Genomic DNA, 27401 nt, shown 5'->3' on the forward strand with positions numbered 1-27401 from the left:
ATTCTCAGCACTGCATATAAATAAATAATAAAGATCAATCAACAACTAAAAAAATTTTTTTAAAAAGAACAAACAAGTCACAAATTAAAAAAAAAAAAAGCAGAGCATAGGGACTGAGACTAAAAGGGGTGGTCTTTGGTGAAGTCTAAGAGGGTAAACTTTGGGTAAAGGACTTGAAAGAAAAAGTAGACATGAAAAGATTTTTGTGAGGGTTTTAGGCAGCTGAGTCAATATCTGTTAAGGACCTGGGGCAGGAGCAAACTTAGGTACAGGAAATACAAGCAGGACTGTTAGTTCTTTCCTCCTTGGGGGAAAAGCTGAGTTTCATTAATACCATATAGTCCCATCATTTAAAAAAAGATGTGTTCAGGCTTGATTGGTTGCAGTGGTCAGTAACATCAGACACTTGGGAGGCTGAGGCAGGAGGATGGCACATTTAAAGCCCCCCTGGGTAACTTAGGGAGATCCTGTCTCAAAATAAAATTTAAAAACAGGACTAGGGATGTAGCTCAATGGTAGAGTACAAGGCTCTGGGGTTCAATCCCCAGAAATGGAAAAATGTTTAAAAAGCCAATCCCAAAAAACCAAGGGCCACATGTTTTCTTTGATATGCGGATGGTATTTCATAATGGAAGGAACTAGGGAAGAATAGTTACTTTAAATTAAGAAGAGGGGAGTGAAGAAAGGGGAGAGAGTGTGGGAGTAGGAAGGATAATAGAATGAATCAGACATTATTACCCTATGTACATATATAACTATATGACCGGTGGGATTCTACAATCATGTACAACCAGAAGAATGAGAAATTATACTCCATTTATATATGATGTATCAAAGTGTATTCTACTGTCATGTATAACTAATTACAACAAATAAAAAAGTTTGTTTAAAAAGACTTGTTCAAAGATTAATTAATTCAGGGGCTGGGATTATGGCTCAGTGGTAGAGAGCTCACCTAGCAAGTGTGAGTCACTGGGTTCGGTCCTCAGCACCACATAAAGAAAAATAAATAAGGGTATAGTGTCCATCTACAACTGAAAGAATTCTTTTTAAAAATTAACTAATTCAGGGCTGGGGTTGTAGCTCAGTGGTAGAGTACTCGCCTAGCATGCATGAGGCACTGGGTTCGATCCTCAGCACCACATAAATGTAAAATAAAGATATTGTGTCCACCTAAAACTAAAAAATAAATATTTTTTAAAAATTAACTAATTCAGACGTTTGACTATTTTCTAATGACTGAACATGAATGACCACCCATCCCTTTTCTATACTGGTGTTCAGTGTGATTTTTTGAGAGATCCCTCAATAGTCAAGACACTCCCCCCTCCGGCCTCCCGGCAGTGGGGCATACTATTTCACACACGAATACAGAGGATCTCAGTAACCCTGTGTTTTCGGAATGGAAAAAAAAAAGTGGCCAGATAGTTGAAAAACTAAGCTCCCTCCAGCCCTTCTTTTTGGCAATGACGATGTACTTTTGAACCCCTCAGTGCAGGACTGGCGGTAAGGACTCTGGGCTGAGTTTCAGTCTGCATGACAGCACTTCCCTCCACTCACTGAACAAACGCTGAGCAGGGGGCTGGAGAAAACACTCCTAACCCGACCCTGCTCGGGAAATGCAGACAGATCGAGTAATCCCCGAATGCCTGCCCGGCATTTAGTGGGCTTAAAACCACGCTGAGGTGTGAATACAGGGACGAAAGCACGTGGGCTGGACCTGTAGAAGCTTGGCCAGGCGATGTGAGGAGCTGTGCCGGCTTTCGCGAAAAGGCAGGTTTTCCCATCGGAGGAAGAACAGTTTTGGGAGTGTTCTGGGAAAGGCAAAGAAAGGGGAGGAGTGGGAAGAGGACCCTCAGGCGAACTGAGCCACGGCGGGAGGAAGGAGAGCGCGCGCGGCGCCCAGACAACTGGAGGGGCCGCTGGAAGCAAGAGGCCGGCGGTCGGGAGCAGCGCCCGTGGGCCGGAGCGCAGAACCCGCTGGGCTCCAGCCGCGCTCCCGCGAGCTCGCCCTTTAATGCAGGCGCTGCGAGCTGAGAACACGGCGGGCCGCCTTCTCAGCCCGCACTGCCTCTCCAGGCGAGGTCGCGGTGCCGGGCCGAGGGCTGGCCGCTGAGCCCAGGCGGGAAGGCCGCGCACTTACCCGGAGCCTGGGAGCGCGGGCGCGGAGAGGGCCGAGAGGAGACGAGGCCGGCGCTCCTCTTCTGGCGCAGGAGGGCGGCGGCTGCGAGGGTCACTTGGAGAAGGCGGTGGCAAGGGCAGATCAGCATGTGCAGCGAGGTCCGCGCCGGGTAGGAGGCGCGCGGGAGGATTCGCAGGAGGCCGGGCTCGCACACCCGCGGCGCAGCGTCGCTCCGCGGCCCGCCGGCCCCTCCCCCGGGTTGGAGCCCGAGCCCCGCCCCTCCTCGGGGAGGCCCCGCCCACCCGAGGCCCCGCCCACCCGGGGCTGGCGGCGCAGGCGAGAGAACTCGCGCGCGCCCGGCGGCCAACTCTCAGCCCTTTTACCCGCTGAGTCTCTCCTGCTTGGTACGCGGGTGTGGCGCCGGAGCAAAAAAGGGGCTTTTATAATGCACCAAAGAGCACATTAGATCTTTAGGACGTCTAAAATAGAGTTTGCCTTATTCATTGTTAGGGATTTCACTTTAGGTACTCTTTGTTCTATGGGTCCCTCGAATGTTGCGGATCCAAGAGGACCATTTCCCCACTTTTTACCCTGACTGCTTCCCATAGGATCCTCTTCAAGAAATCTGATGGTAGCTAGTTTATGCTTCTGTTTATTTTTATTTTTTGATACTGCGGATTGAATCCAGGGGCGCTTTATCATTGTGTAGCGATAACTCATTGTTTTGACTTGTAAGCAGCAAGTGTTGGTGAGGTTGTGGGAGCAACAGGAAATCTCACTCATTGCTGATGTTTCTGCCACTCTGGAAGACAGTTTGACAGTTTCTTGCAAAACTAAATATGTTGTTACCAGTAATTTTTCTTCTGGTTACTTACCCAAAGGAGTTGGACACTTAGGCACACAAAAATCTGCACGCGGATATTCATAATTGCCAAAACCTGGAACCAAGATATTCTTCATTAGGTGAATGGATAAACTGTGGTGTATACAGACCGTGGAATATTATTTAGTATTAAGAATAAATGAAGGCCGGGGTTGTGGCTCAGCGGAGGAGCGCTTGTCCTGGGTTTGATCCTCAGCACCACATAAAAATAAATAAATAAAATAAAGGTAGTGTGTCCAACTATAAATAAAAACTAAAATATTAAAAAGAAATAAAAAATAAACGAGCCGAACGCGCTGGCGCTCGCCTGTAATCCCAGCGGCTTGGGAGGCGGAGGCAGGAGGATTGCGAGTTCAAAGCCAACCTCAGAAATTTAGCGAAGCTCTAAGCAACTCAGTGAGACCCTGTCTCTAATAAAAAACAAAAGTAGAGCTGGGGATGTGGCTCAGTGGTCGAGTGCCCTTGAGTTCAATCCCTGGTACCAAATAAATAAATAAATAAATGAGGGGGGCTGGAATTGTGGCTCAGTGGCAGAGCACTTGCCATCATGTGTGAGGCTCTGGGTTCGAGTTTCAGCACCACGTATCAGTAAATAAAATAAAGTTCCATTGACAACTAAAAAAATATTTTTAAAAATTAAATGTGGCTGGGTTGTAGCTCAGTGGTAGAGCACTTGCTTCACACACATGAGGCACTGGGTTTGATCCTCAGCACCACATAAAAATAAATAAACATAACAAAAATTTTTTTAAAATTTTTTAAAAAATAAATGAGGGGCTGGGGTCATGGCTCATTGGTAGAGCACTTGCCTAGCACGTGTGAGTTCTGGGTTCTATTATCAGCACCGCATATAAATAAATGAATAAAATAAAGGTCCATCAACGTCAAAAAAAAATGTTTAAAAAATATAAAATTAAATAAGCCAGGCCAATGGTGTCTGCCTGTAATCCCAGCAGCTCAGGAGGCCGAGGAAGGAGGATCATGAGTTCAAAGGCAGCCTCAGCAAGAGCAAAGCTCTAAGCAACTCAGTGAGACTCTGTCTAAATAAAATACAAAAAATGGTTGAGGATGTGGCTCAGTGTTAAGTGCCCCTGAGTTCAAACCAGGTATCCACCCCATACCACTTAAAAAAAAAGCTAGCAAATCATGAAAAGACATGGAGGAACCACCTATGCATAGGACTAATTGAAAGAAACCAATCTGAAGAGGCCACATACTGCATGATTCCAACCATAGGACATTCTAAGAAAGAAAACTATGGAGTCAGTAATTCAAAAAAAAAAAAAGTGTTTGCCTAGTTTAGGATGCATGAACATGCAGAACACAGAGAATTTTTGTTTTGTTTTGTTTGGGTATCAGGGATTGAACTCAGGGGTACTTGATCACTGAGCCATATTCTTAGCCCTATTTTGTATTTCATTTAGAGACAGGGTCTCACTGAGTTGCTTAGAACCTCGATTTTTGCTGAGGCTAGCCTTGAACTAGCCTTTCCAGTTTCTGGAATTACAGGCATGCACCGCTGTACCTGAACACAGAGAATTTTTAGGATAATGAAAACACTCTATCATAACATAATGGTGGATATATGTCATTGTACATTTGTTAGAACTCATAGAACCTACAACACCAAGTGGACCCTAATGTGAACTATGGACTTTGGGTGATAATTATGTATTAATGTAAACTTATCAATTGTAACAAAGGTACCACTTTGGTGAGGGCTGTGGATGGTGGAGGAAGCTATGCATGTGTCAGGGAAGGAGATATATGGGAAATCTCTGAAACTAATTATCAATTGTGCTATAAACTAAAACTGATCTAAAAACATGAAATTTTTCTAAAAATTTCTGAGATTGTGTGCAAACTCTTCACAAATGTGTTTAGGGGAAAGACCTTTCACATTTCTTTGGCTATTGGCTGGGTCCATGGTTAAAACTTAAAAATTGTTTGCATGTTAGTCAAACCTGCCTTACATAGGGTCCAGGTGAAATGTGCATCTTTAATTTTCTGTTTTCCAAAATGGATGACTCCATTGGCTTTTATTGTTAAAATAACTCAGAAGCATTCAAAGCCTCTCCCCTACTCTAACACACTTTACTGGTCATTTAACAGTCAAATGTTCTCTACTTTAAAACTTCATTTATATTATATACGATATTGAGTATCTTGCTTCTAACTCTACACCAGCAGTATATGCATTCCTAAGTGCCTATCATATATCTTCTTTCCACCTATGATTGCCTAGTATTCTGTCCATCTTAGACGTCTTTTTCCACACCCCAGATAGCAATTAATTTTTCTCTGTACTCCCTCAGTCATTACAAACATTTCTGTTGTTAAGCTTTATACTCAATCCTAACTTATTTGTTTCCATGTCTATGATTTTTTTCAGAGGCAAAATTTTGAGTTCAGGGAAGTGTCTTTTCTCCTTTGATTTAATCTTTAAATTTTTATCAGACTTATGCATGTCTGTGATTAAAAGGCAAATAATTCTATAGACACATTGCAAAGTTTGCAATGAAACAGCAAAACCTGTATCCTTATTCCTCCCCTCTTCTTACCTGTATCCACCTTCTCAAAGGCAGTCATTTTTCTTCTCTTAACTGATTATTTATCTCCATCTCTATATAACATGTTGTATTGCTATTTTTAAATTTTTCACTTTTATGCATTATCTATTGATAATGGCCAAAAAAAGCCTTAGTTTTCCTTCCTTCTCATGTCTCCACTATATTTCCCATCCCTCCATTTGCTCAATATAGTTATATTATGCTTTCTTTAGATTGTGTTTACTTCATTATAATGACGTAACTATCACTCTCATCTTGGGCAAGTAGGAAACTATAATTACTTCTCTTTCTCCTGCATAGGCTTTTATTTTTGCTGTAGTTAATATTCTCTTGGTTTATTTTTTATTACTAAGCCAACCCCCTATTCCTTAATGATTGTTTAAATTTCCCCCTCCAGATGTTTGATTAGGCGAGGTATTCTATCAGTTTCATCTATCTGGAGAAGCTTCTTTTGGAGCCTTCTGACCTGCAATAATCCATGCCTAGTACACACTTGTTGACAGGGAATCTCACTTCATTTCCCTGTTTCCTACATCTATGTGCTATGGTTTGAATGTTTCAACCAAAACTTGTGTTAACATTTAATCCCTGTTTGTGAGGTATTAAGAGGTGAGACCAGAGCTGTAGATGTAACTCAGTGGTAGAGAGCTTGCCTAGCATGTAAGAGGCTCTGAATTTGACCCATGGGACCACAAAAGGGTGGTGGGGGGGAAGAAGGTGTACCAGGAAGGCCTTTAAAAGAATGGATCTGTTAATAAAGATCATCTTGTTCTGACTCTTAGATCTGAGCTGCTTTTACCATCATGTTATGGTCTGTGCTGCCTTGGGACTTTGGCAGAGTCTACACCAGCAAGTCCTTTACCAGATGCTACCCCTTAATCTGGGACTGCTCAGTCTCAGTAACTGTGAGTTGAATGAAACCTTTCTTCCTTTTTTTTAAAAAAAATATTTTTTAGTTATAGATGGACACAATATCTTTATTTTATTTTTATGCGGTGCTGAGGATCGAACCCAGTGCCTCACACATACTGGGTGAGCACTCTACCCACTGAGCCACAACCCAAGCCCCCAAACCTTTATTCTTTATAAAATATCCAGTCTGTGGTATTATAGAAACAGAAAACAGACTAAGACACTATGTCTTTTCTCATTGATTACTTTCTCATTTTAGGGGAACATAACCTTCAGTAGTTTCCTGAGAAAGAAAAGGTAAATGAAAGGTCAAGTTTTGAGATCTTGAATGTCTGAATATGCCTTTATTCTAATCCCAAACTCGAGTGATGGGTTACTAATCAAATATAGCATTCTAGTTTTAAATAAATTTCCTTTAGATACTTGATGAAATTACTCTTTGGTCCTCTTTGTTGCTCTGAGAAATCCAACAATATTGATTCTTCTTCTTCTTTTTTTTTTTTTTTTAATTTTAGCCACTGAACTAAATCTCCAGTCCTTTTTATTTTTTGGTGGTGCTGGGTTCAAACCTAGGGCCTTGAACATACTAGGCAAACACTTTACTACTGTGCTATTGAAGCCAGAATTAGACAGGCAGATAGGCAAGGGTCAGATCCAGAAAATGGGGGAATAGAAATGTTATTTCCTTCAGAGCCCTTCCTCTACCCTTATCAAGATAACCTGCCCCTGCTCTAACCTGTTGCTAAGGTAACCTGTCCCAGGGATTGTCCTTTCTTATAAGGAGTTGTTAATTACGCCCCACTTCCTGCCCCTATCACTCCACCTTGGCCCTTCCAGCTCATCTACTTCTCACCTTTTGGAGATCCCACTGAACATCTCTTGGGCCTAGTCACTACACAGGAAAGAGAAAGATGGGGAAAACAGAGCAGGAGAACAAAGGAAGCCTAGGAGATTAAAAAGGCAGAACACCCTCACTTCTTGGGATACTAGGATACCACCTTTGGCCCCCCTTCTTCTTCCCAGAAGTCTGTTACCCCTTTTTAAATAAACCCTGATTTATATGCTTGCCTCTGCATGCTTCTCTAATGTCATACTTCAACACATGAGGAAGCAAAACTCGGCACTGGTAACTGGCAGCATCACTGTAACTCCATTCCCTTATTTTTTTAGATAGAGTCTCACAAAGTTGTTGAGGAACTTGCCATCCTCCTGCCTCAGCCTCCTGAATAACTGAGGTTATAGATTGGACCTTTTTTTCTGGATTGATTTTTTATTCTTTGTAAATGATCAGTTTTCTTTCTTCTTCTTATTTTAATTAGAGCTTTATATTTATACATTATAGTTGGGTTAGTGAATAGTTTCTCTCTCTGAAAGTCTTTTTGTCCCCAATGTTCTACAATTTCAGAGGGATGAGCCATGGAATAAATCAATTTTTATGAATTGTGCAAGACAGTTGGTGCATTTCAATTTGGAAACACATGATTTTCAGTTTTGTGTAACTTTCTTGAATTATTTTGTTCAATGGCTCCCCCCAACCACCCGCCCCCCCAGGATATTTCCCACCATCTATCTTTCAGGCATTGGGCTTTTCATTTCTGTATGTGTGTGTGCGTGTGTGTGTATGTGTATGTGTGTGTGTGTATGTGTGTATAATTGGTCTCTGAATCCTCCTTTTAAAATACTATCCTAGGGCTGGGGATGTGGCTCAAGCGGTAGCGCGCTCGCCTGGCATGCGTGCAGCCCGGTTTGATCCTCAGCACCACATTCAAACAAAGATGTTGTGTCCGCCGAAAACTAAAAAGTAAATATTAAAAAAAAAAACTCTCTCTCTTAAAAAAAAATAATGTTTAAAAAAATAAAATAAAATACTCTCCTATTCTTATTTTATGTTGGCAGTTGTAACTCATAGTATATCCAATACATATATTTCAATTTTCTCCTCACTGAAGAATTTGTTTCCTCCAAGGTTGCTTTTTCTTTTGCTTTGATCTTTATGAACTTGAAGGACATGGAAAACCAACCCCCACGAAGTAAAAAAGGATAATGGGTCCTAGGGAGAGAAGGAAGGCAATGGGCCTGGATTTTCAAAATTTCCCGTGTCTACTGTTATTCTTCAGACTTCCCAACCAACACATTCTGCTATGATTCAGTTTCACTGAACCCTGTAAAATTCAGACCCCTACTGTAACCAGTTGCCATTTTCTCTCCTGAAAAATATGCCCCTCCAATGCTTAATAAAGGATGGTTGATCCGTTGAGGTCCGTCTCCATTCTTTTCTTTTATTCATTTTGCTTTCAGTACTTCCATATTAGTTTGTTTATGAAGTTATCAAATCCCGGGTTCCTTTACCAACCCTTGCTGCTAGGAACTCCCATTCCTCCTCCCTGGCAATCAGCAGGTGATGGGGGGCCTCCACTGGGCAACTTTGCATGTTAGGTGTTGAAAGCTCTTCCTCTAGTCAGCTCCTAGGACGTTTACAACCAGAGCCTCATTCTCCAGGTAGGAAACCAGAGAGTTATCCCTAGGAATCTGATCATCCTTAAAAGAAAGATTAAAGATCCTAACTGTAAGGTCCTTGTTTAGCATCTGGATGGCCATCTTAAGTGACAGCTGCATTTTGGGAAAATTTTCGCTTTTCCACCTAAGGGGGTTCTGAGAAAGGCTCACCACTGACTTCAACCTTCACTGCCCAATAGGACTCACCGGGGTCTAATCCCTGAGCCTGCCCCATAAAAGTCCCGAATCCCAAACCTGTGTTGCCTCTCTCTCCTATGGAGAGATGGCCTTTATTTGTCAGCTCTAAATAAACTCTCGTGTGTATCCCTGCCTGGTCCCGGTCGTCGGCCCCGTTTCCTCGCTTTCCTTTCACTAAAATTCTTTGAAAATCTCCTATTAAACCGAACCAAATAAGCTACATTTACTTTTAAGTTCTTAGTTAATAAGCTTACTCACACTCTCTAACATAATATTGTCTAAGATATAAATTTAAATGATTTACAGAATCTATGGCGTGGAGGAAGCATACCTTCAAGCTACATTATCAGCAGCTCCCAGCAAGCAAAGGGCTTTACAGTGGCTGAGAGGGATTGCCCCTTCCCCCAGCCCAGAACCTTACCGGCAGGCGCCCGCTTCCTGAGCGGCCATTCCGACCCTCGGCCAGCAGGTGGTGCCACAGCGCGGCCCGGGGCTACGCTGCCATGGCCTCTCTGGGCCTAGAGGAAGGAACCAGAGAGACAGCAAGAGGAAGTCGAGGTGGCGCGTAGTCCTAGGGACACCGCGTCGGAGCTGGTGTCTGTCGCTGGCCGGAGTCGCACTCCACACACCAAGCTGGCAGCACGTGGAGCCGAGGACTCGCGCGGAGGCAGAATGCATCCGACCGGCGAGATCTGCGAGGTGCTTGCAGCCCCGGTGAGGCGACCTTGGGAGGGGACGCTGGTGGCCCAGTCAGATGGTACAGATCTCCCAGGGGAGATTGTTTGGGTGAGGTGACCCTAGAAATTAGTGGTACCCGTGGCTGGAGCCGGAGGGTCTTCCAAGACCGAGTTGTGCGGGCCGTGGTGACGCAAGCCTGTAATCCCCATTGACCCAGGAGGCTGAGGCAAGAGGAGCACAAGTTTAAGACCAGCCTGGGCAACTTAGCCAGGCCCTAAGCAATTTAGTGAGACCCTGTCTCAAAATAAAATAAAAAGGACTCGAGATGGAGCTCAGTGTTGAGACGCCCCAAGGGACGTAGGTCCAACGAAGTGGGTCTGATGGTCTGGGTGAGATGACAGATATCATTGGGTGGTAACCTCGGCGACTGGGCAGGTAACTCGGGTCTTAAGTGTCACAGACCTGGGAAGGTGGCAGTGGTGGCACCAAGGAGATAGCTATCTTTCAAACTGATATCTGATTGCTCTGGCCCCTAAGAAGGCCTAGAAGGGAGGGAGACTGGGACTCCTGTCTTCCAGTGGGTGTCGTTTAGGAGCCCTGTATGAGTTCCATCTTACTTCATTCTTAATTTGTTTTGTCACACCTATTTTCCTTCTAGTGTTCCTCTGAAAGTGGCGAGGAAGGGAAGAACATCGAGGAGAAAAGTAAGTAGGCTCCAAATACCTTAGCTCTTTTTTGCCCAGCATTCCTTCCAAATTCACCCTTCCAGGGTCTGCAACAGAAAAGGGTTCTTAGCCTGTTATCTTTCAGATGAACTATTTTCTTTCTGTGGAATATGCTTATATAATAATAAATACTGATTATCATTATACACATATTGCTGTGTAAGGTTTTAAATGTGGGAAGCTTTGGAGAAGAACACTTCCTGACCCTCTACCTAGAACAGGAACTGGTATGGCTTCTTTCAAGGTCTGTCCATCAGATACAACTCAGAATAATTGGGACCTGCTTGTCATGTTAATGATGCATCAACTTAAGCATCAGGAGTTTGGAGAAGCTAATGATCTAGGAAACATTTAACCTTAATCTTAACTTTGAACCTTAATCAGGTTCAAAGGAGGTAAATGATAATCATTTAGTTGCACTTTTACCCTCAGTGAATTTGCAATTAAAATTTGCTTTGGGAAGAGCACAATGGATAATTTGAGTTCTGGATCTTGGACTGGTCAGGGAAGGGGGAAAAGTTGGTGCCTACATTTCATACCTAGGATAAGAACATATGCCAGGAATGTTGACATTTGTCATTTTACTTTAATGTGATTTTTTTTTTTTTTAAGTTAACGTAGAATTAACTCTGTAAGATACAGCAACCTAAGTATGGCAGGTTATTGGAAATCAAGGACTCTTCAGGGGCTTTTGAAGTGAATTTTTCTTTTGAGGCGTGGAGTAGAGCATATAATAGCTCTTTTATGGGAATCAGGGATTGATACCACTGAGCAACAATCCCAGCCCCAGGTCATAACTCTTGATAGTCATGGCTGCTACAGCTTAATTCCTTTTCCTTGAAGGATATGAGGGTGCACCATAACTTTTAGTTAAACCCTTCTGTTACGGTTTAGATATAAGGGGTCCCTTGAAAAGCTCATGTTAGGCAATGCAGGAATGTTCAGAGGTGAAATGGTTAGATTATGAGAATTGTAACCTTATCAGTGGATTGATCCACTTGGATTAATACTTTGAATGGACTTTTGGGTGGTAACTGAAGGCAGGTAGGACATGGCTGGAGGAAGTAGGTCACTGGAGATATGCCCTTGGACTATATCTGTTCCTGGCTCCTCTTGCACTCTGCTTCCTAGCTATCATGAATTGATAGTCTTCCTCTGCCATACCCTTCTGCCATGGTATTCTTCATTACCTCAGGGTCAAAGCAATGGAGTTGGCCAACCATGGACAGAACCTATGAAACTGTGAACCCAAAATAAACTTTTCCGCCTCTAAATTTTTTTTGTCAGATATTTTGATCACTGAGATGAAAAGCTGAATAACATACCTTTCCTTTTCCACATTCAGATGCCTCAGAAGTCTGATGCCTACCAATATATCATTTTAGTAACAGGATAGACACTGATTGTCATATCATGGACTTTGTCCTTGTTCCCAGTGTTCAGTCAACTACTTTGCAATTAGTAGTGCTCTTTACAAAAAACGGAAAAGGAGAGACATAAAAATCTCCTAAATCACCAGTGTGTCATTTTGAAGTATGTAATTTGATTAAGAATGTACTATATGACACATTTGAATTGTTATATACGTAAAGAATGTGATTTTTTTTTTTTCTTTTATGTTGAGGTAGAATCAACTCCCTAAGATGTAGCAACCTAACTTTTCCCGGAGGATTCCCTGTCTCTGTTTATTTGTGGATATACACAACTCACTTATTTATAATAAATAGGTAAAAAAAAGAAGAAATTGTGAATATACAATGATATTAATATAATATTCATATATAATGATTAACTTACAATTGCACTATGTATGATATTATGTACTGTGATTAATATACTGTATTATTATATATTAATAAAGTGTGGATGCAGACAGGTCAATCCCGTTCATATGTGAAGGAGAAGAAAATAAATAGTATTGGATTAAGAACAGGAAATGAGGGGCTGGGGATATGGCTCAAGTAGTAGCGTGCTTGCCTGGCATGCGTGAGGCACTGGGTTCGATCCTCAGCACCACATAAAAATAAAATAAAGATGGTGTCCACCTAAAGCTAAAAAATAATTTAAAAAAAGAACAGGAAATGAATTTTAGAAGTTAAATAGAACAAAGGGAAATTTTAGTTTTTGGTGGTAGAAGGAAGGGTGAGGGGATAACATACCTGATACCAAACATACTGATTTGTATTTTGTTAGTCTTTACATAAATAACTGAATAATAGCTGATATTTACATTTTACATTTAGGAATATATTTAGATGTTAATAGTTAGGATGACTTGTAATGAAGGTGATTACATGTTGTTCCCCAGGAGGGTCTGTTTCGTTCCCCCCAGCTTTATCCCTCACATACACACTTTTTAAAAATTATTTTTAAACTAGGAATTACTCGAATCTAGAAAGGTTAATTCATCAATGTGGAAAAATTCAAATTGTGGAGGGAGTAGAACTGAGTGTGTTTATCAGTGAAATGAAGCTATGATTATACTTCAGGTTTTCAAAACTTGCCTGGAAGAAGAAGCTATGAGTAATGAAAAGAGGATAGCTTATGCATGGAAACAGATTCCTCAGAGAGAAACCTGAACTCAGCACACTGGGGTGGGCTGCGAGGACTGTTCCTGGTTTCCCTTGTGCTCTCCCTTTTTCTTTGGTCATGTCACCCCTTAATTCTTTGCCAAGAAACTGCTATGAACCTCCAGGTCCCTGAGGTGCAGGGCACAGTTCAGAAAGCCACCCTGAGCCAGGCACAGTGCCACACCTGTAATCCCAGCTACTTGAGAGTGTGTGACAGGAGGATCAAAGTAGTCCAGCCTGGGCACCTTTTTTTTTTTTTTTTTTAATTGGTTGTTCAAAACATTACAAAGCTCATGACATATCATCTTTCATACATTTGACTCAAGTGGGTTATGAACTCCCATTTTTACCCCAAATACAAATTGCAGAATCACATCGGTTACACATTCACATTTTTACATAATGCCATATTAGTGACTGTTGTATTCTGCTACCTTTCCTATCCCCTACTATCCCCCCTCCCCTCCCCTCCCATCTTCCCTCTCTACCTCATCTGCTGTTGTTCAATTCTTAGTGAGACCTTTTATCAAAATAAAAAGAGCTAGAGATGTAGCTTAGTGGTAGAGCACTTGCCTAGCATACAGAAGGCCCCGGGTTCAATTTCTAGTACTGAAAAAAAAAAAAAAAAGAATGCCACACTGGTCAGCAAAGTATAGCAAGAGATACCTGATAAGAAGAGCAATGCTATTGATCCACAAATTTAAGACAATTGAAAATAATTTAGTTGCCTTTGAAATAGACTATTTACTAAAAATTTGTTTTCTTAAGTATTTTGTTAAGATGAAACTTAAGCTGGGTGAGGTGGTGCATGCCTGTAATCCCAGTGGCTCCCTGTAATCCCAGCGGCTCATGAGGCTAGGACAGGAGGATCGAAAGTTCAAAGCCAGCCTCAATAAAAAGCGAGGTGCTAAGCAACTCAGTGAGACCCTGTCTCTAAATAAAATACAAAATAGTACCCCTGAGTTTAGTCCCTGGTACCCCCCCCCCAAAAAAAATAAAAACAACTTGAAAAATTTAAATTTATATATTTGACTTTTGCTTAAAAAGAATTACAGGTAACTTTAATTAGGTCTTAATAAACATCCTGGTGAGTATTTGGGAAATTTCACATTGCTCTTCAACAAGAAATGGCTTCAGGGTCCAAGTCATCTGCTTTGCCACGTTTTTACTAAGTCCAATATAAATTGGGCTAAATCTGGTTTGTTTGCCATGGAAAGAATCTCATTTTGTACAAAATAGCCATTTTGATTTTTTTCAAGTAATTTTTGTGTTTTCTCTCATGTATTCTTTTTTCCTTCTTCCTGTTTCTGATATGGACATCTTTGTAACAATGACATTTTAAGCTTTTAAAACTGTTTAAGAGTTTTTACTTATTGGTCACCTTTTCAAATTTCTTCCATATACTTGAAATATTTCAATAATTTAACATTTTAAAACTAGAGAACTCATTTGTTGTTAGTCTAAATCTACCATTGATTCCTTATAAAATTAGAAAAGGGGGACTGGGGTTGTAGCTCAGTGGTGGAACACTTGCCTAGCATGTGTGAGGTACCAGGTTCGATTCTCAGCACCGCCTATAAATAAATAAAAATAAAGTTCTATCAACAACTAAAAAAAATTGAAAAGGTATTAGCATTGTCATGACAATGTCTATTGAAACCTCTGGTTACTAGGTCAGACTTTATGAGATTTTTTCCTTCACTCTGAATTTCTTCCACTCAAGTATTTTGTAGTACTTGCTTGATAGACTGCTTTATAGCTATTCATTTAAATATTATGTGTCTATATATACTGTATGTGTTTTAAAATTATTAGTGTTTAAAGGTAAACACACTGTCTTGTGTATCTTTTATATTTCCTTTAACTCTATAGTGCTTAGTGGTATTGAGTAGTTCCTTTTTAAGTTTTAGGTGACATGAACATTGCATCTCTCGTGGGAGGTGAAGAGGTCTGCGGAGATACAGATAATGGTGACCTTTCTTATGTGTCTGCATTCATAGAAAAGGAAGTTGGAAATGACCTTAAATCTTTAAAAAAACTTGATAAACTCATAGAACAAATGACAGAAAGTAAAATGCAGTTAGAAGAACAGGTAAGTATTAAAACTCGTTGAAATAATATCAATAATAATGGGGCTGGGGCTGGAGCTCAGTGGTGGAGCGCTCGCCTGGCACATGCGAGGCCCTGGGTTCAATCCTCAGCACCACATAAAAATAAATAAAAATAAAAAGGTATTGTGTCCAACTACAACTAAAAAATAAATATAAAAAAATAATATCAATAACATACTCATTATAGGAATATAATATAAACATAATCACTATTATTTATAGAATTTTAGAGTTTGGATTGTGACAAAATTCTAATCATTTTAAACTATTTAATAGGTTTTTAAAGACCTACAAAGGTACTACATGTTTTATAGATTATTTAAAAGGCAAAAGTTCCTGCTGATTTATGTCTTGAAAACATAATGATAGCTAACATTTTATATAGCTTTTATAGAATGACTTCTAAAGTGCTTTATGAGTAAATAATTTTGTGGTTTACAAAAATGTTTAGACACTGTCATTCCAGTTGTTTTTTTTTTTTTTTTTTTTTAATAAATGCACAGCAAGAAAAACACAAAAAGTATAATATTGTAATAGTGGTTATTTTAGGGTAGTTGGCTGAAAGTGACTTATTATCTTCATATTTTATGTCTTTTCAGGTTCTTTTTTTCTTTTTACAATAAACATTACCTAAAATAATTGAAAAAAAAACAATGAAAGTATTCTTGAATCTAAAATAACTGGATCTGTATACCTGGAATAGTCAAAGAAAAAAAAAATATTGTTTGTTTAACTACTAAATTAGGTTAAGTACAGTCTGTGGGTATGTGGATGTCATCCCTGGGTTGTCAGTTGTCTTATGTTCTCCTATCCCTACCCATCACCTTGGGCCTCCTCAACTCTCCTCTTTTTATCTTTCTACTACACCTACTTTTAGCCTGGCCCCATCAGTTTGTTTCACTCTTGAAGGGCTCTGTTAGAGGTTATGTCGTAGCTGAGTGGGTTGTGCCTATCCATTGTGTGGTCTTCTACCATGCCTCACCTCATCTGCCAGTCCTTCTACAGGAAGGTCAGTTCTGCTGCGACACTAGGCTGCACTTTCACAAATTATACGTAAATAAACATACTGAACATAATGGTTTGTCGCATTCACATCCAGCATTTTATATTTGGATTGATTGGTAGGGTTGAAGAAATCAAATCTTTCTTTTGAAGTTTTTTTTTTTTTAATATTTGTTTTTTAGTTGTAGTTGGACACAATACCTTTATTTCACTTATTTATTTTTATGTGGTGCTGAGGATCAAACCCGGGATTTCGCATGTGCGAGGTGAGCACTCTACCGCTAAGCCACAATCCCAGCCCTCTTTCGAAGTTTTTAATAGATAATTTTCAGTTCTGTCAGAACAAACATGCATTTGGAAATGAATGAACTAAAAAAAGATTATGAAAATTTTATCTGATCGCTGCTATTCTCTTTGTCTTATTTATTTATTTATTTTTGGTATGGTTAGGTACTTACCATTTCATCAGAAATTCCTAAAAGAATTCAGAGTGCCTTAAAAAATGCAGAAGAATCAAAGCAATTCCTTAATCTGTTTCTGGAGCAAGAAACTCATCTCTTCAGTTCCATTAACAGCCATTTGCTGACCGCACAGCCTTGGATGGATGATCTCGGGGCCATGATTAACCAAATTGAAGAGATTGAACGGCATCTCGCTTACCTTAAATGGATTTCTCAAATTGAAGAACTAAGGTAAAATGGGCTGCTTTGTTCTCATAATTATTGTTTTCCTTTGAGGCTCTGTCTTAGAGCATGCATGCTTGCCATTAAATAATTGAGTTAATTAAAGATTATAATGATGTAATTTTACCAGTTGTTAGGAAAATAGCATTATGATAATGATTCTTTTCCTTTGTTGTGAATGAACATAAACTTTTCAGGGAGTTTAATTTGCATTTGAAAGAAAGTAAGTATGTTAAAATTTTAAGTCTTATAGTTGTGTTATGAACATGTGGTAAAAAGTATTGTTTGTAATATGAAATTAGTAAAACAAACACTCAGTGTGGGTAACAGGTATCCCTGTTTAATTTTTAGAGATTGTCACAATGAGATGGATTGCTTCCTCTAGAATTGGAATTTTTTTTTTTTTTTTTTGTATTGGAGATTGAACTCAGGGGCACTTAACCACTGAGTCACATCCCCACCCCTATTTTATATATTTTTTTTTTCAATTTTTTTTGAGAGAGAGAGAGAGAATTTTTTAATATTTATTTTTTAGTTTTCGGCAGATACAACATCATTGTTTGTATATAGTGCTGAGGATCGAACCCCGGCCACACACACGCATGCCAGGCGAGCGCGCTACCACTTGAGCCACATCCCCAGCCCCTTATATTTTATTTAGTGACAGGGCCTCACTGAGTTGCTTAGCCCCCCACCATTGCTGAGGCTGTGTTTGAACTCAGGATCCTCCTGCCTCACCCTCCTGAGCCACTGGGATTACAGGCGTGTGCCACTGCGCCCAGCTTAGAATTTGAATTTTTTTCAGTGTGAATCATTAAATAACTTTTCTTAGATGAATAACAAAATTCTACTGAGTAGGGGGGGGAAGAGAAAGAAGTTCTTTTAAATTGAATATATACCACTGGTGATTATATCTGGTATTGCTTTTTAAACAAGCCAGAGTAACATTTCTACCCAAAGGGGCAACTTATTTGGTTTCATGATATGGTCCCCTGAAATTATATTGTTGGAGCCTTGCTTAGTTTTAGCTATTCTTGTTGCATAACTGTCAGTAGCCATTAATGTCTGGAAAACCAAAGGGAGAAAAATCATCCAAGAGTACCCCCTTCCTCATGAGTGAACTATGGTCTGGTGCGTGCTAGGCTTGTGCCCTTCCCACCCCCTGCTGCTCCCTGCCTTTTGTTTTTTTTTTTTTTTTTTTTGAGACATGGAAGTTACTCAGGCCATTCTTGAACTTGCCTCAGCCTCCTGAGTAGCTGGGATTATAGGTGTGACACCACCATGTCTGGTTCCAAAATTTTTAATATTTTCTTTAAGAGGTACCATAGTTAATATATTTAATGTTATATATGTTATGAATGTTATGTATTCTTTTGTCCTGCATATGTTTCCTAAGATTATAAAGCATTTTACTTATTAGTTTGGTATGAAAATCCTTATTTTGCATATATGAGGTTTTATTTTTGAAGACTGTAGTGTGATTAGTGATTCCAGAAATTGACTTAAGCTTTTTAGATCATCTCATTCTTGTTTAAATTATTTGCAGTGAGGGAATTTTAAACTTTGCTTTATTTTATTTCTTTATTTCTCCTTGCCCCTCTGAAAGAAAATACCAGTAAGAGATAATATTAATAACCTTATTAAGTAAAATAAGTTGTATAAAGGTCTCCCTCTCATTGTACTTCATTAAAATTATTAGATTAACTAAAAGTATTAGGTTAACTAGAATAGGACTGTGATTATTTATAACCATTTCTGATATCTGAATTGTTTAAGAGAAATGTGTCCAAAGAATCATTAGAAATAAGAAATTTATAACAAAGTACAGAAACAATTGTTTCTCTCTTTAATAACGTGTTCTTTCCCTTAAGTATTTTGTGGTAACATCTCTATTTCTAGCTTTCTTTTGAGCTTTTGTAATTCTCTCTTTTAATTTAAATAGTTTCTTCTTGTTAGGACTAGCAACTTTGTTCTGTTTCGTGAATTCTACAGTACAGCAGTATCACTCCAAATGAAGACTTTTCTTAGGCTCTAAAATGTCCTTTATGCTTCCGTGTTCTGTAGAGATATATATCATCCTAGAAAGCAATCCTTCTATATTCTGTGGTTACTTGTACATTTTAAGTTCTTTTGTAACATTTGTATATTTCTTAAGCACAGTAATCTTTATTCTAATATAATGGAACACTTAGTTTGCAATATATTTCTTTGAAGTGGGAAATCAAAATTTGTTAGGCAAAAGAAGTAACAATTGAAGATATTGTACTTGACCCTAACAGATGCTATCCTGAACATGGGCTGCTTGCTGCTCTTAGAAGGTTGCTAAGAAATTTAGAGGACTCCAGGATCCAAGAGAGACATGGCGTTAGGTTAAATAGCCACATCAGGGTGGTGCTTCATTCGTCCTTGGATGTAACTTTATATAAAATGTGAGGGAGAATCGTTTTTTCCAAATTTATAATTATTCTGAATAAATTTTCCTTAAGTTTATTTTCTTTCCTTTGTTTTGCAGTGATAACATTCAACAATATCTGATGACCAATAATGTGCCAGAGGCAGCCTCTATCCTGGTGGCTATGACAGAACTTGACATTAAACTTCAGGAATCATCCTGTACTCATCTTCTCAGTTTCATGAGAGCCACAGTTAAATTCTGGCATAAAATTCTCAAGGACAAGCTTACAAGGTAGAGAATTTACCCATATTTCATGGTCATTACTTTCAGTTGGATATTTGGCAATTATTTGATAACCTTGTACTGAAATGTGTGTTTGTTTTCTGTTTCAGCGATTTTGAGGAAGTTTTAGCACAGATTCATTGGCCATTCATTGTGCCCCCTCAATCTCAAACTGTTGGCTTAAACCGACCCACCAGTGCCCCTGAGATATACAGTAACCTGGAGACATTGTTTTGTCAGTTATTGAAACTGCAAACCTCGTATCTTTGTCAAAGTGGAAAACTTAACTAAAATTTCTTCTTTATAGAGTGGATTTGTGGCTACAGAGTAAAACTTTTTGAAAGTGGTCAAGAACCAAATGGGAGTCCTGGGTTGGACTTGATGTATCAATGGCCATTGAGTGGTGGATTTTTCTTTTGCAAAGTGAACTTTGTGTGGGCCAGAGTATTGCAAGGAAGAGTTCTGAGACAGGGACTGACCCAAGTTTGCATCATATTTGCATCACATATAATAGAATGAATGAATAATTGGGAGGAAACCTTAGTAACAAAATATTAATCTAATCAAATGATAAGTTGAATTTCCTGATATTTTTATTTTAGAAAAGATTTACAGATTAATTCTAATAAAAATGTTGTGCAGTTTTTTTTTTTCTAAACTTGTATATAATGTAAAGTTAGACTTACTATTTGTATCATAATTTTTACTTAGTATTGGTACATTTGTTGGGAAATTGTGTGTATACATATATTGTGTGTGAGTGTATATGTGCATATATATGTGTGTGTGTGTCTGTATGTATATTTTATTCTTTTTCCTTGACTTCACTGTGTCAGAGATGAATTACTTACTGAGCCAAAAGAACTCCCAGAAAAATATTCTCTTCCTCCTTCCCCTTCTGTCATCCTGCCCATCCAGATTATGCTGACTCCACTTCAAAAGAGGTTCAGGTATCACTTCAGAGGCAACCGACAGACTAATGTTATAAGCAAGGTGTGCTTTGCCAACTCTTACCTTTGGTTTTTAGTAATAGCAAATGTTAAATATTTCTGTACTTTTACCAACTTAAAATTTACCTCTATTCACTTTTCTGTTTTTCTTCTAAAGAGGTAAATTCATGTTTTGTCACTGCCATTTATAATAGGGGACTTGGAAGTAGATATGTTGCAGGTGTCAGTTAACTCATTGGCATGTCATGTGACCAGTTTCTAGGGTTGCTATGGGTGCTGTAGCATTTGCTGTGACAGTTTTTACAATTGGATCCACTGTGTTTCATTGTACAAATTGCTCCTTTGGATTTATAAATATATTGAAAGAAAAAGTGAATTCCCCAAAATAGTAGAGCATTAGTTTTGAATATAGGTACTTATGCTAAAATGCTTTATAGCTGTGCAAAGAGATTATGGGAATAAATGTAAACAGTTTTGAGGACATTATCTCCAATATTTTAATTGAGGGACCTTACTGGTGTATACTAGGCATATTGTTGAGATGTTTCTTTAATTTGGCTTGAGAAATAAGTCAAATTATAATCTTAGAAATTACTAGGAGGGCTGGGCATGGTGGTTTATGCCTGTAATCCCAGTGACTTGTAGGGTAGAGGCAGGAGGACTGCAACCTTTTTTTTGTTTTTGTTTTTGGTGGTGCTGGGGATTGAATCCAGGACCTTGTGCATGCGAGACAAAGCACTCTACCAACTGAGCTATATCCCCAGCCTACCATTGCAAGTTTGAGGGCAACTTCCGCAATTTAACAAGACCCTGTCTCAAAATAAAAAGGAAAAGGGGCTGGGGATATGGTTAAAGCATTGCTGGGTTTAATCCCCAGTACCAAAAAGGAAAAAGGAGTTATTTACTACCTTATCTATTGAGTTTTGCTACCAATTAATGTAGCACATAAAGTTAGGGGTTCAGTAAGTATTTTAAATTTTACTAATGCCAAATCACATATCATATAATGTACATATCATATAAATGAACTTATCAAATTCATAGAATTTTAAAGGAATCACTAGGCATGGTGTGGTACATGCCTGTTATCCCAGCTACTTAGGAGGCTAAAGCAGGAGAATCCCAAGTTTGAGCCTGGCAATTTAGCAAGATCCTGTCTCAAAATAAGAATAAGAGTGCTGGGAATGTAGCTTAGTGGTAGACTATCACCTAGTTCAATCCCTACTACATTTAAAAAGGAATCCAGGAATAGGTAATTATGTTTATGTGTTTGCACAGGAAGGAGCATAGTGGCTTCACTTTATGGGTCTCCTTTGTTGAATGGGGTAGAAGGAAGGGCAGAACCACTTAGTACTAAATAATAAGACAAAGCAATGAACCTAAAGTTGTAGAGAGGCAGTAATAAGTTGATGTAAGAAACTTGTGAGTTGGTCGGCTGCTTTTGAAAGTGTGATTCCAGTGGACTTAGCACTCTGCCACCAAGCCTAACCTGTGCAACCTTTGAGATTAGATACTGCCCTTATTCATTTTTGTATTCCCAACATCTAGCACACAAGAGAGGTTTACCATTCAGTAAATATTTTTGGATCTTTGTTCAACAAAACTTGTAATGCTTGCAGAGATCATCTCTAAGGAAAATTTAAAATGCTCTTACTCCTTTCTATAATTATACCTGTTTTAAGCCAATTTTTTTTCAATTTTTTCCTTAATCTATTATTTGAAAAGAAAAAGAAGAAGAAAATGATGTTTAAAAATTTAAAAAAAAACAATTTAAAGGCCATCAGTTCATTTTATCTATTACTAAAGTGCTAAGTTTTAAATATATATAGTTTTTTTTCCCCCCCATGGTGCTAGGGATTAAGCCCAGAGCCTGGCACATCCTAGGCAAATACTTTATATCCTTACCCCCTCTGGCATTTTAAATTTATGGGTTTATTGGCTTACACCACATTATTGGAATTTGTTGGGAGAATATTGAGAAATATTTGGTGATTAAGCTTTTCATGAGTTTGAAGTTCAGAGTAGAAATTATTTTCTTCTACATAGAAATTTTCAACTAATTTTTTAAAAGTGTTGTGTGTTTACAATTAAATATATATTTATTTATGATTGTCTACTCGGAATAAATGAAAAATTTAAATTATTTTACCTTCTTCCTTAGCCGGAATGGTACTTGGCTCAGGTACTTATGTGGATTGGAAACCATACTCAATTTCTGGATGAGAAGATTCAGCCAATATTAGATAATGCGGGCTCTGCAGTAAATGCCAGGGTAAGAGACTCAGTCCTAAGTGTTTCAGTTTTAAAGTTGTACCTGTACTTGAATACCTCGTTATCTACTTACCTCATGTGTGTTTCTTTTTTTTTTTTTTTCATGTGTATTTCTTTTAGCTTGAATTTTCTCGGGGTCTCATGATGCTGGTTCTTGAGAAGTTAGCTTCAGATATTCCTTGTCTGCTCTATGATGACAATCTCTTCTGTCATTTGGTGGATGAGGTGCTGTTGTTTGAAAGGGAGCTACACAATGTTCACTACTATCCTAGCACTTTTGCTAATTGTATGCATATTCTATCAGAGGAAACCTGTTTTCAGAGATGGTTGACTGTGGAGAGAAAATGTAAGTGCTCATGTGGCCATAGGACAGAGATGCCTGTTTTTTTTTTTTTTTTTTTTTTGTTTGTTTGTTTTGTTTTTCCACTTTAAAAAATTTGTTCTTTTTAGATATACATGACAATAGAGTATATTTTGACATACATACATAGAGTATAACTTGTTTGATTGGGATCCCATTCTTGTGGTTGTACATGATGTGGAATTTCAGTGGTTGTGTATCCATATATGAGCATAGGAAAGTTATGTCAGATTCACTCTACTGTCTTTCCTATTCCCATTTAGATACCTTTTGTTATATAAATTTTGGTGTTTTCCACCTCTAATCCTGGGTAGGAACTATAGTCATCAAAAATTTTCCTGGTCAGAGTTTACCAAGTTGCTTTCAGAGATAATCTTATTTTCTTTTCTTCCCATGAAACTTTATTTTTGAATTACACTTTACATGCTTCTAGAGTGGAACAGGCAAACTGGTAGAGCGTATAGCTATTTTATAGATTTACCACATAGTATTTTTGTTCTTGGTAGAATCTTTTTGGATGTAGTCATTGTAAGTATTTTTTTTTTCTTTTGGTGCCTGGGAGTCAACCCAGGGGTGCTTAACCACAGAGCCAGATCCCCAAACCTTTTTTTATGTTTTAGTTTTAAGTTGACACAATACCTTTATTTTTATGTGGTGCTGAAGATCAAACCCAGTGCCTCACGCATGCTAGGTGAGGGCTCTACCTCTAAGCCCTAGCCCCCCAGCCCTTTTTATATTTTATTTAGAGAGAGTCTTGTGAAGTTGCTAAGTTGCTGAGGCTGGCTTTGAACTTGAGATCCTCTTGCCTCATCCTCTTGAGCTGCTGGGATTATAGGTGTACACCACCATGCCTTAGCAGTGTAACTATTTTGAAGATTTGAAAATAGAGTATTTTAAATATATTATAACTAGGGTTTATTGTATAGAAGAGTCCCAAATTCCTAAAAAAAATATAGGTTGAAAAAATAAGGAATGACTATAATTACTTAATTGACATAATCCTTTTTTTCTTCATATCAGTTGCTCTTCAAAAAATGGACTCAATGCTTTCATCAGAAGCTGCCTGGGTATCCCAATATAAGGATATCACTGATGTAGATGAAATGAAAGTTCCAGACTGTGCAGAAACTTTTATGACTCTACTCTTGGTTATAACTGGTAAGTATAAATGTTTCATGATAGGGCTTTGTTTTAAAAGTATTGACTTTTCACATGATACTTTTTCTAGTAGCTCAAAAATATTAATATTATACAGTGGTTATTATAATTCAGTTTATATTTTAGTTGATATCTAACAAATATTTGGATTTTTGGATTTTTAATAATTTAAGTTAGTACTTAAACATTGGTATACCTAAGGGAAAAATTCTTGAATTGTTTTAATTAAACAATTAAATAAGAATTTAATTTTATTACCTGAACTGTCTTGCCATTTAGCTTTCAAATGCCTTCAGTAATGGCAGTTGACCTAAATTAAATTAATTTTTTTCAAGAGATAGAGTCTCACTGTTTTTCTGGACTACCCTTGAACTCCTAGCTTAAGTGGTGCCTCCTGAGTAGATGGGAGACCATAGGCATGTGCCACTGTAAATTTTTTTTTCTTTTTAAGTTTTTTTGGAGTTGTAGATAGACAGAATGCCTTTATTTGCTTATTTTTATGTCGTGCTGAGGACCGAACCCTGTGCCTCATGCATGCTAGGCAAGCGCTCTGCCACTGAGCTACAGCCCCAGCCCCTGAAGATTGGAATAGGAATTCTTATCATGCAAGATTTGTCTGGCTGGAGAGTAACCTAGCAGCTGCTGGCCCTGGTTGGAAGGCATCATCCATGTTGTCCCACTGTAGGCCTGCTGATTCTCCAGGTTCCAGAAGCCTTCATTGACACCATCCTTAGTTCTCTTTGCCTCCCGCTCCTTTGGCAATCCATTTCTTGTTCACATAACATGAAGAAGTGTATTCTAGCCCAATCAGTAAATAATTTTGTATTCTTAATTATAAGAAAAAATATGAAAAACCCTTAAAAACTTAAGAAAAAACTCATGTGACTTTATTTTATTTTTTTTTAATATTTATTTATTTTTTAGTTTTCGGTGGAATAATATCTTTATTTTATTTGTATGTGGTGCTGAGGATCGAACCCAGCGCCTCGCGCATGTCAAGCAAGCGCGCTACTGCTTGAGCCACACCCCCAGCCCTCATGTGACTTTAAAAAAATTTGTATTAAGAATATTTTCAAACAAACACAAAGGCAGGACCCTTTGTTACCCATTGTCAAGGTTCAAAACAATTGTGTTTTCTGTAACATTTTTCTACCCAACTTTTTTTCCCCTGGAGTATTTTCAAGGACATTTCAACATCATGTCACCTGTAATTCCTTAAATATGTATCTTATTTAATCTTTAGGAGCTTCTCCTTTATTTTTATTTTTTTAAAATTTATTTATTTGTTCTAATCAGTTATACATGATAGCAGAATGGAGGCTTTTTTTTTTTTTTTTTTTTTTTATGGTACTGGGGATTGAACCCAGGGATGCTCTACTACTGAGCTACATTCCCTGCCCCCCTCCCCCCTTCTTTTTTGGTATTAGGCATTGAACTCAAGGGTGCTTAACTACTGAGCCACATCTGAGCCTTTTTTTTAAAAAAATTTTATTTAGAGACAGGGTCTCACTGAGTTGCTTAGGCCATGCTAAGTTGCTGAGGCTGGCTTTGAACTTATGATCCTCCTGCTTCAGCCTCCAGAGCTGTGTGTTTGCTAGGCTTCTGTGTGTGTCACCATACCCAGCCCTCAACCCTTTTTATTTTTTTGAGATAGGATCTCATTAAGTTGCCCAGATTAGCCCTGAACTCCTCCTCCACTAGCCTCCCAAGTAGCTGGATTACAGGTGTGTGCCACCATGCTCAGCGGCATTTTTTTTTAAATATTTAATTTTTAGTTATAATTGCATACACTGTCGTTAATTAATTTTATTACTTATTTTTATATGGTGCCTCGCCCATGTTACACAAGCGCTTTACTGCTGAGCCACAACTCCAGCCCCTCAGCGGCATTTTTTAATGTGATTTTTCTTATGGGTTTTTAAAAAATCAAGGCATGATTTATATACAGTGAAGTGTACTATATGAAAATGTAAAGTGCATTGCCCAGTTTACTGTTCAGTGATTCTTGATAAATATGTATACCTGTGAAACCTGTATTCTTAGAGCATTTAGAAAAAGATAGATCCATACATAAATGATAAATTGACTTTTGGCAAAGTAGCAAAAGCCTATATTATGGATGGTACCAAAACCTTTCATGTCTTACTAACTCTCTCCACAGACAGGTATAAAAATCTCCCCACAGCTTCCCGAAAGCTGCAGTTCCTGGAGTTACAGAAGGATTTAGTAGATGATTTTAGGATACGATTAACTCAGGTGATGAAAGAAGAGACTAGAGCCTCCCTTGGCTTTCGATACTGTGCAATTCTTAATGCTGTGAACTACATCTCAACAGTACTAGCAGACTGGGCTGACAATGTTGTGAGTTAAAACACTTTTATATTAAGAAATATATTAGTGGTTTGAACTATTTTGACCTTTTGAAATGTTGAATCTATTGTAAGTAACATGTTAGACACAATCACAATGATGCCAAACTTCAGAGATATGATTAAAATATACTTTTTTCTCAGTCAAATCCCAAATAGATAAATAATCCTGATATTTTAATGAACTTAACCGTTGGAAGACTGAAATAGATATGACTTAGTGGTAGAATGCTTGCTTACCATGCATGAGACCTTGCGTTCAATCCCCAGTGCCACCAAAAACAAAAAACAAACAAAAAATTGAAAAAAAAAAAATCTTTCATGAAATAGTTGCTCATAGAATGAACCTCTTTTCATTTTTCTTTGTCCTCAGAAAATATTCATATATGGTAATTGCCACCATGGAAAAATTGTTATTAAATAATGATGTCAAAAATCAATAAAAGGGCTGGGTTGTGGCTCAGTGGTAGAGCACTTGCCTAGCATGGGTGAGGCACTGGGTTGGATTCCTGGCACCATATACAATAAACAAATAAAATAAAGGTATTGTGTCCATCTACAACTACTATATATATATAAAATATTTATTTATTTTTTTTTAGTTTTAGGTGGACACAATATCTTTATTTTATTTTTATGTGGTGCTGAGAATCGAACCCAGTGCC

The 27401-nt window shown here is 38.4% G+C and overlaps 2 protein-coding genes across 9 annotated transcripts in view; one reads left to right on the forward strand and one right to left on the reverse strand.

The window, feature by feature from the left end:
* Pus7 (pseudouridine synthase 7) overlaps positions 1-2356 on the reverse strand; it is a 49347-nt gene extending 46991 nt beyond the window's left edge. The window contains exon 1 of one of the 2 annotated variants that reach the window (XM_046464211.2): positions 2144-2356. In XM_046464211.2, coding sequence (XP_046320167.1) covers positions 2144-2270 — 127 coding nt within the window. In that variant the 5' untranslated portion in view covers positions 2271-2356. The remainder of the gene's footprint in view (positions 1-2143) is intronic. The other variant, XM_046464210.2, reaches the window with a different exon arrangement.
* Positions 2357-9688: 7332 nt separating this feature from the next.
* The window catches only part of Rint1 (RAD50 interactor 1), a 33661-nt gene continuing 15948 nt past the window's right edge, over positions 9689-27401 (forward strand). Inside the window, exons 1-12 of one of the 7 annotated variants that reach the window (XM_058585510.1) lie at positions 9689-9880; positions 10518-10563; positions 15059-15246; positions 16718-16959; positions 19230-19379; positions 19463-19636; positions 19738-19887; positions 20464-20620; positions 22739-22849; positions 22969-23194; positions 24230-24367; positions 26529-26728. In XM_058585510.1, the coding sequence (XP_058441493.1) occupies positions 9854-9880; positions 10518-10563; positions 15059-15246; positions 16718-16959; positions 19230-19379; positions 19463-19636; positions 19738-19887; positions 20464-20620; positions 22739-22849; positions 22969-23194; positions 24230-24367; positions 26529-26728 (1809 nt within the window). In that variant the 5' untranslated portion in view covers positions 9689-9853. Of the gene's footprint in view, positions 9896-10517; positions 10564-15058; positions 15247-16717; positions 16960-19229; positions 19380-19462; positions 19637-19737; positions 19888-20463; positions 20621-22738; positions 22850-22968; positions 23195-24229; positions 24368-26528; positions 26729-27401 lie in introns of all 7 variants that reach the window. The other 6 variants (XM_058585511.1, XM_058585508.1, XM_058585509.1 and 3 more) reach the window with 6 other exon arrangements.

This window comes from Marmota monax, unplaced genomic scaffold (assembly GCF_021218885.2).
Source record: "Marmota monax isolate L192 unplaced genomic scaffold, Marmota_monax_Labrador192_F-V1.1 WCK01_AAM20220418_F8-fsc00065, whole genome shotgun sequence".
In the NCBI taxonomy this organism is placed as follows: Eukaryota; Metazoa; Chordata; class Mammalia; order Rodentia; family Sciuridae; genus Marmota; species Marmota monax.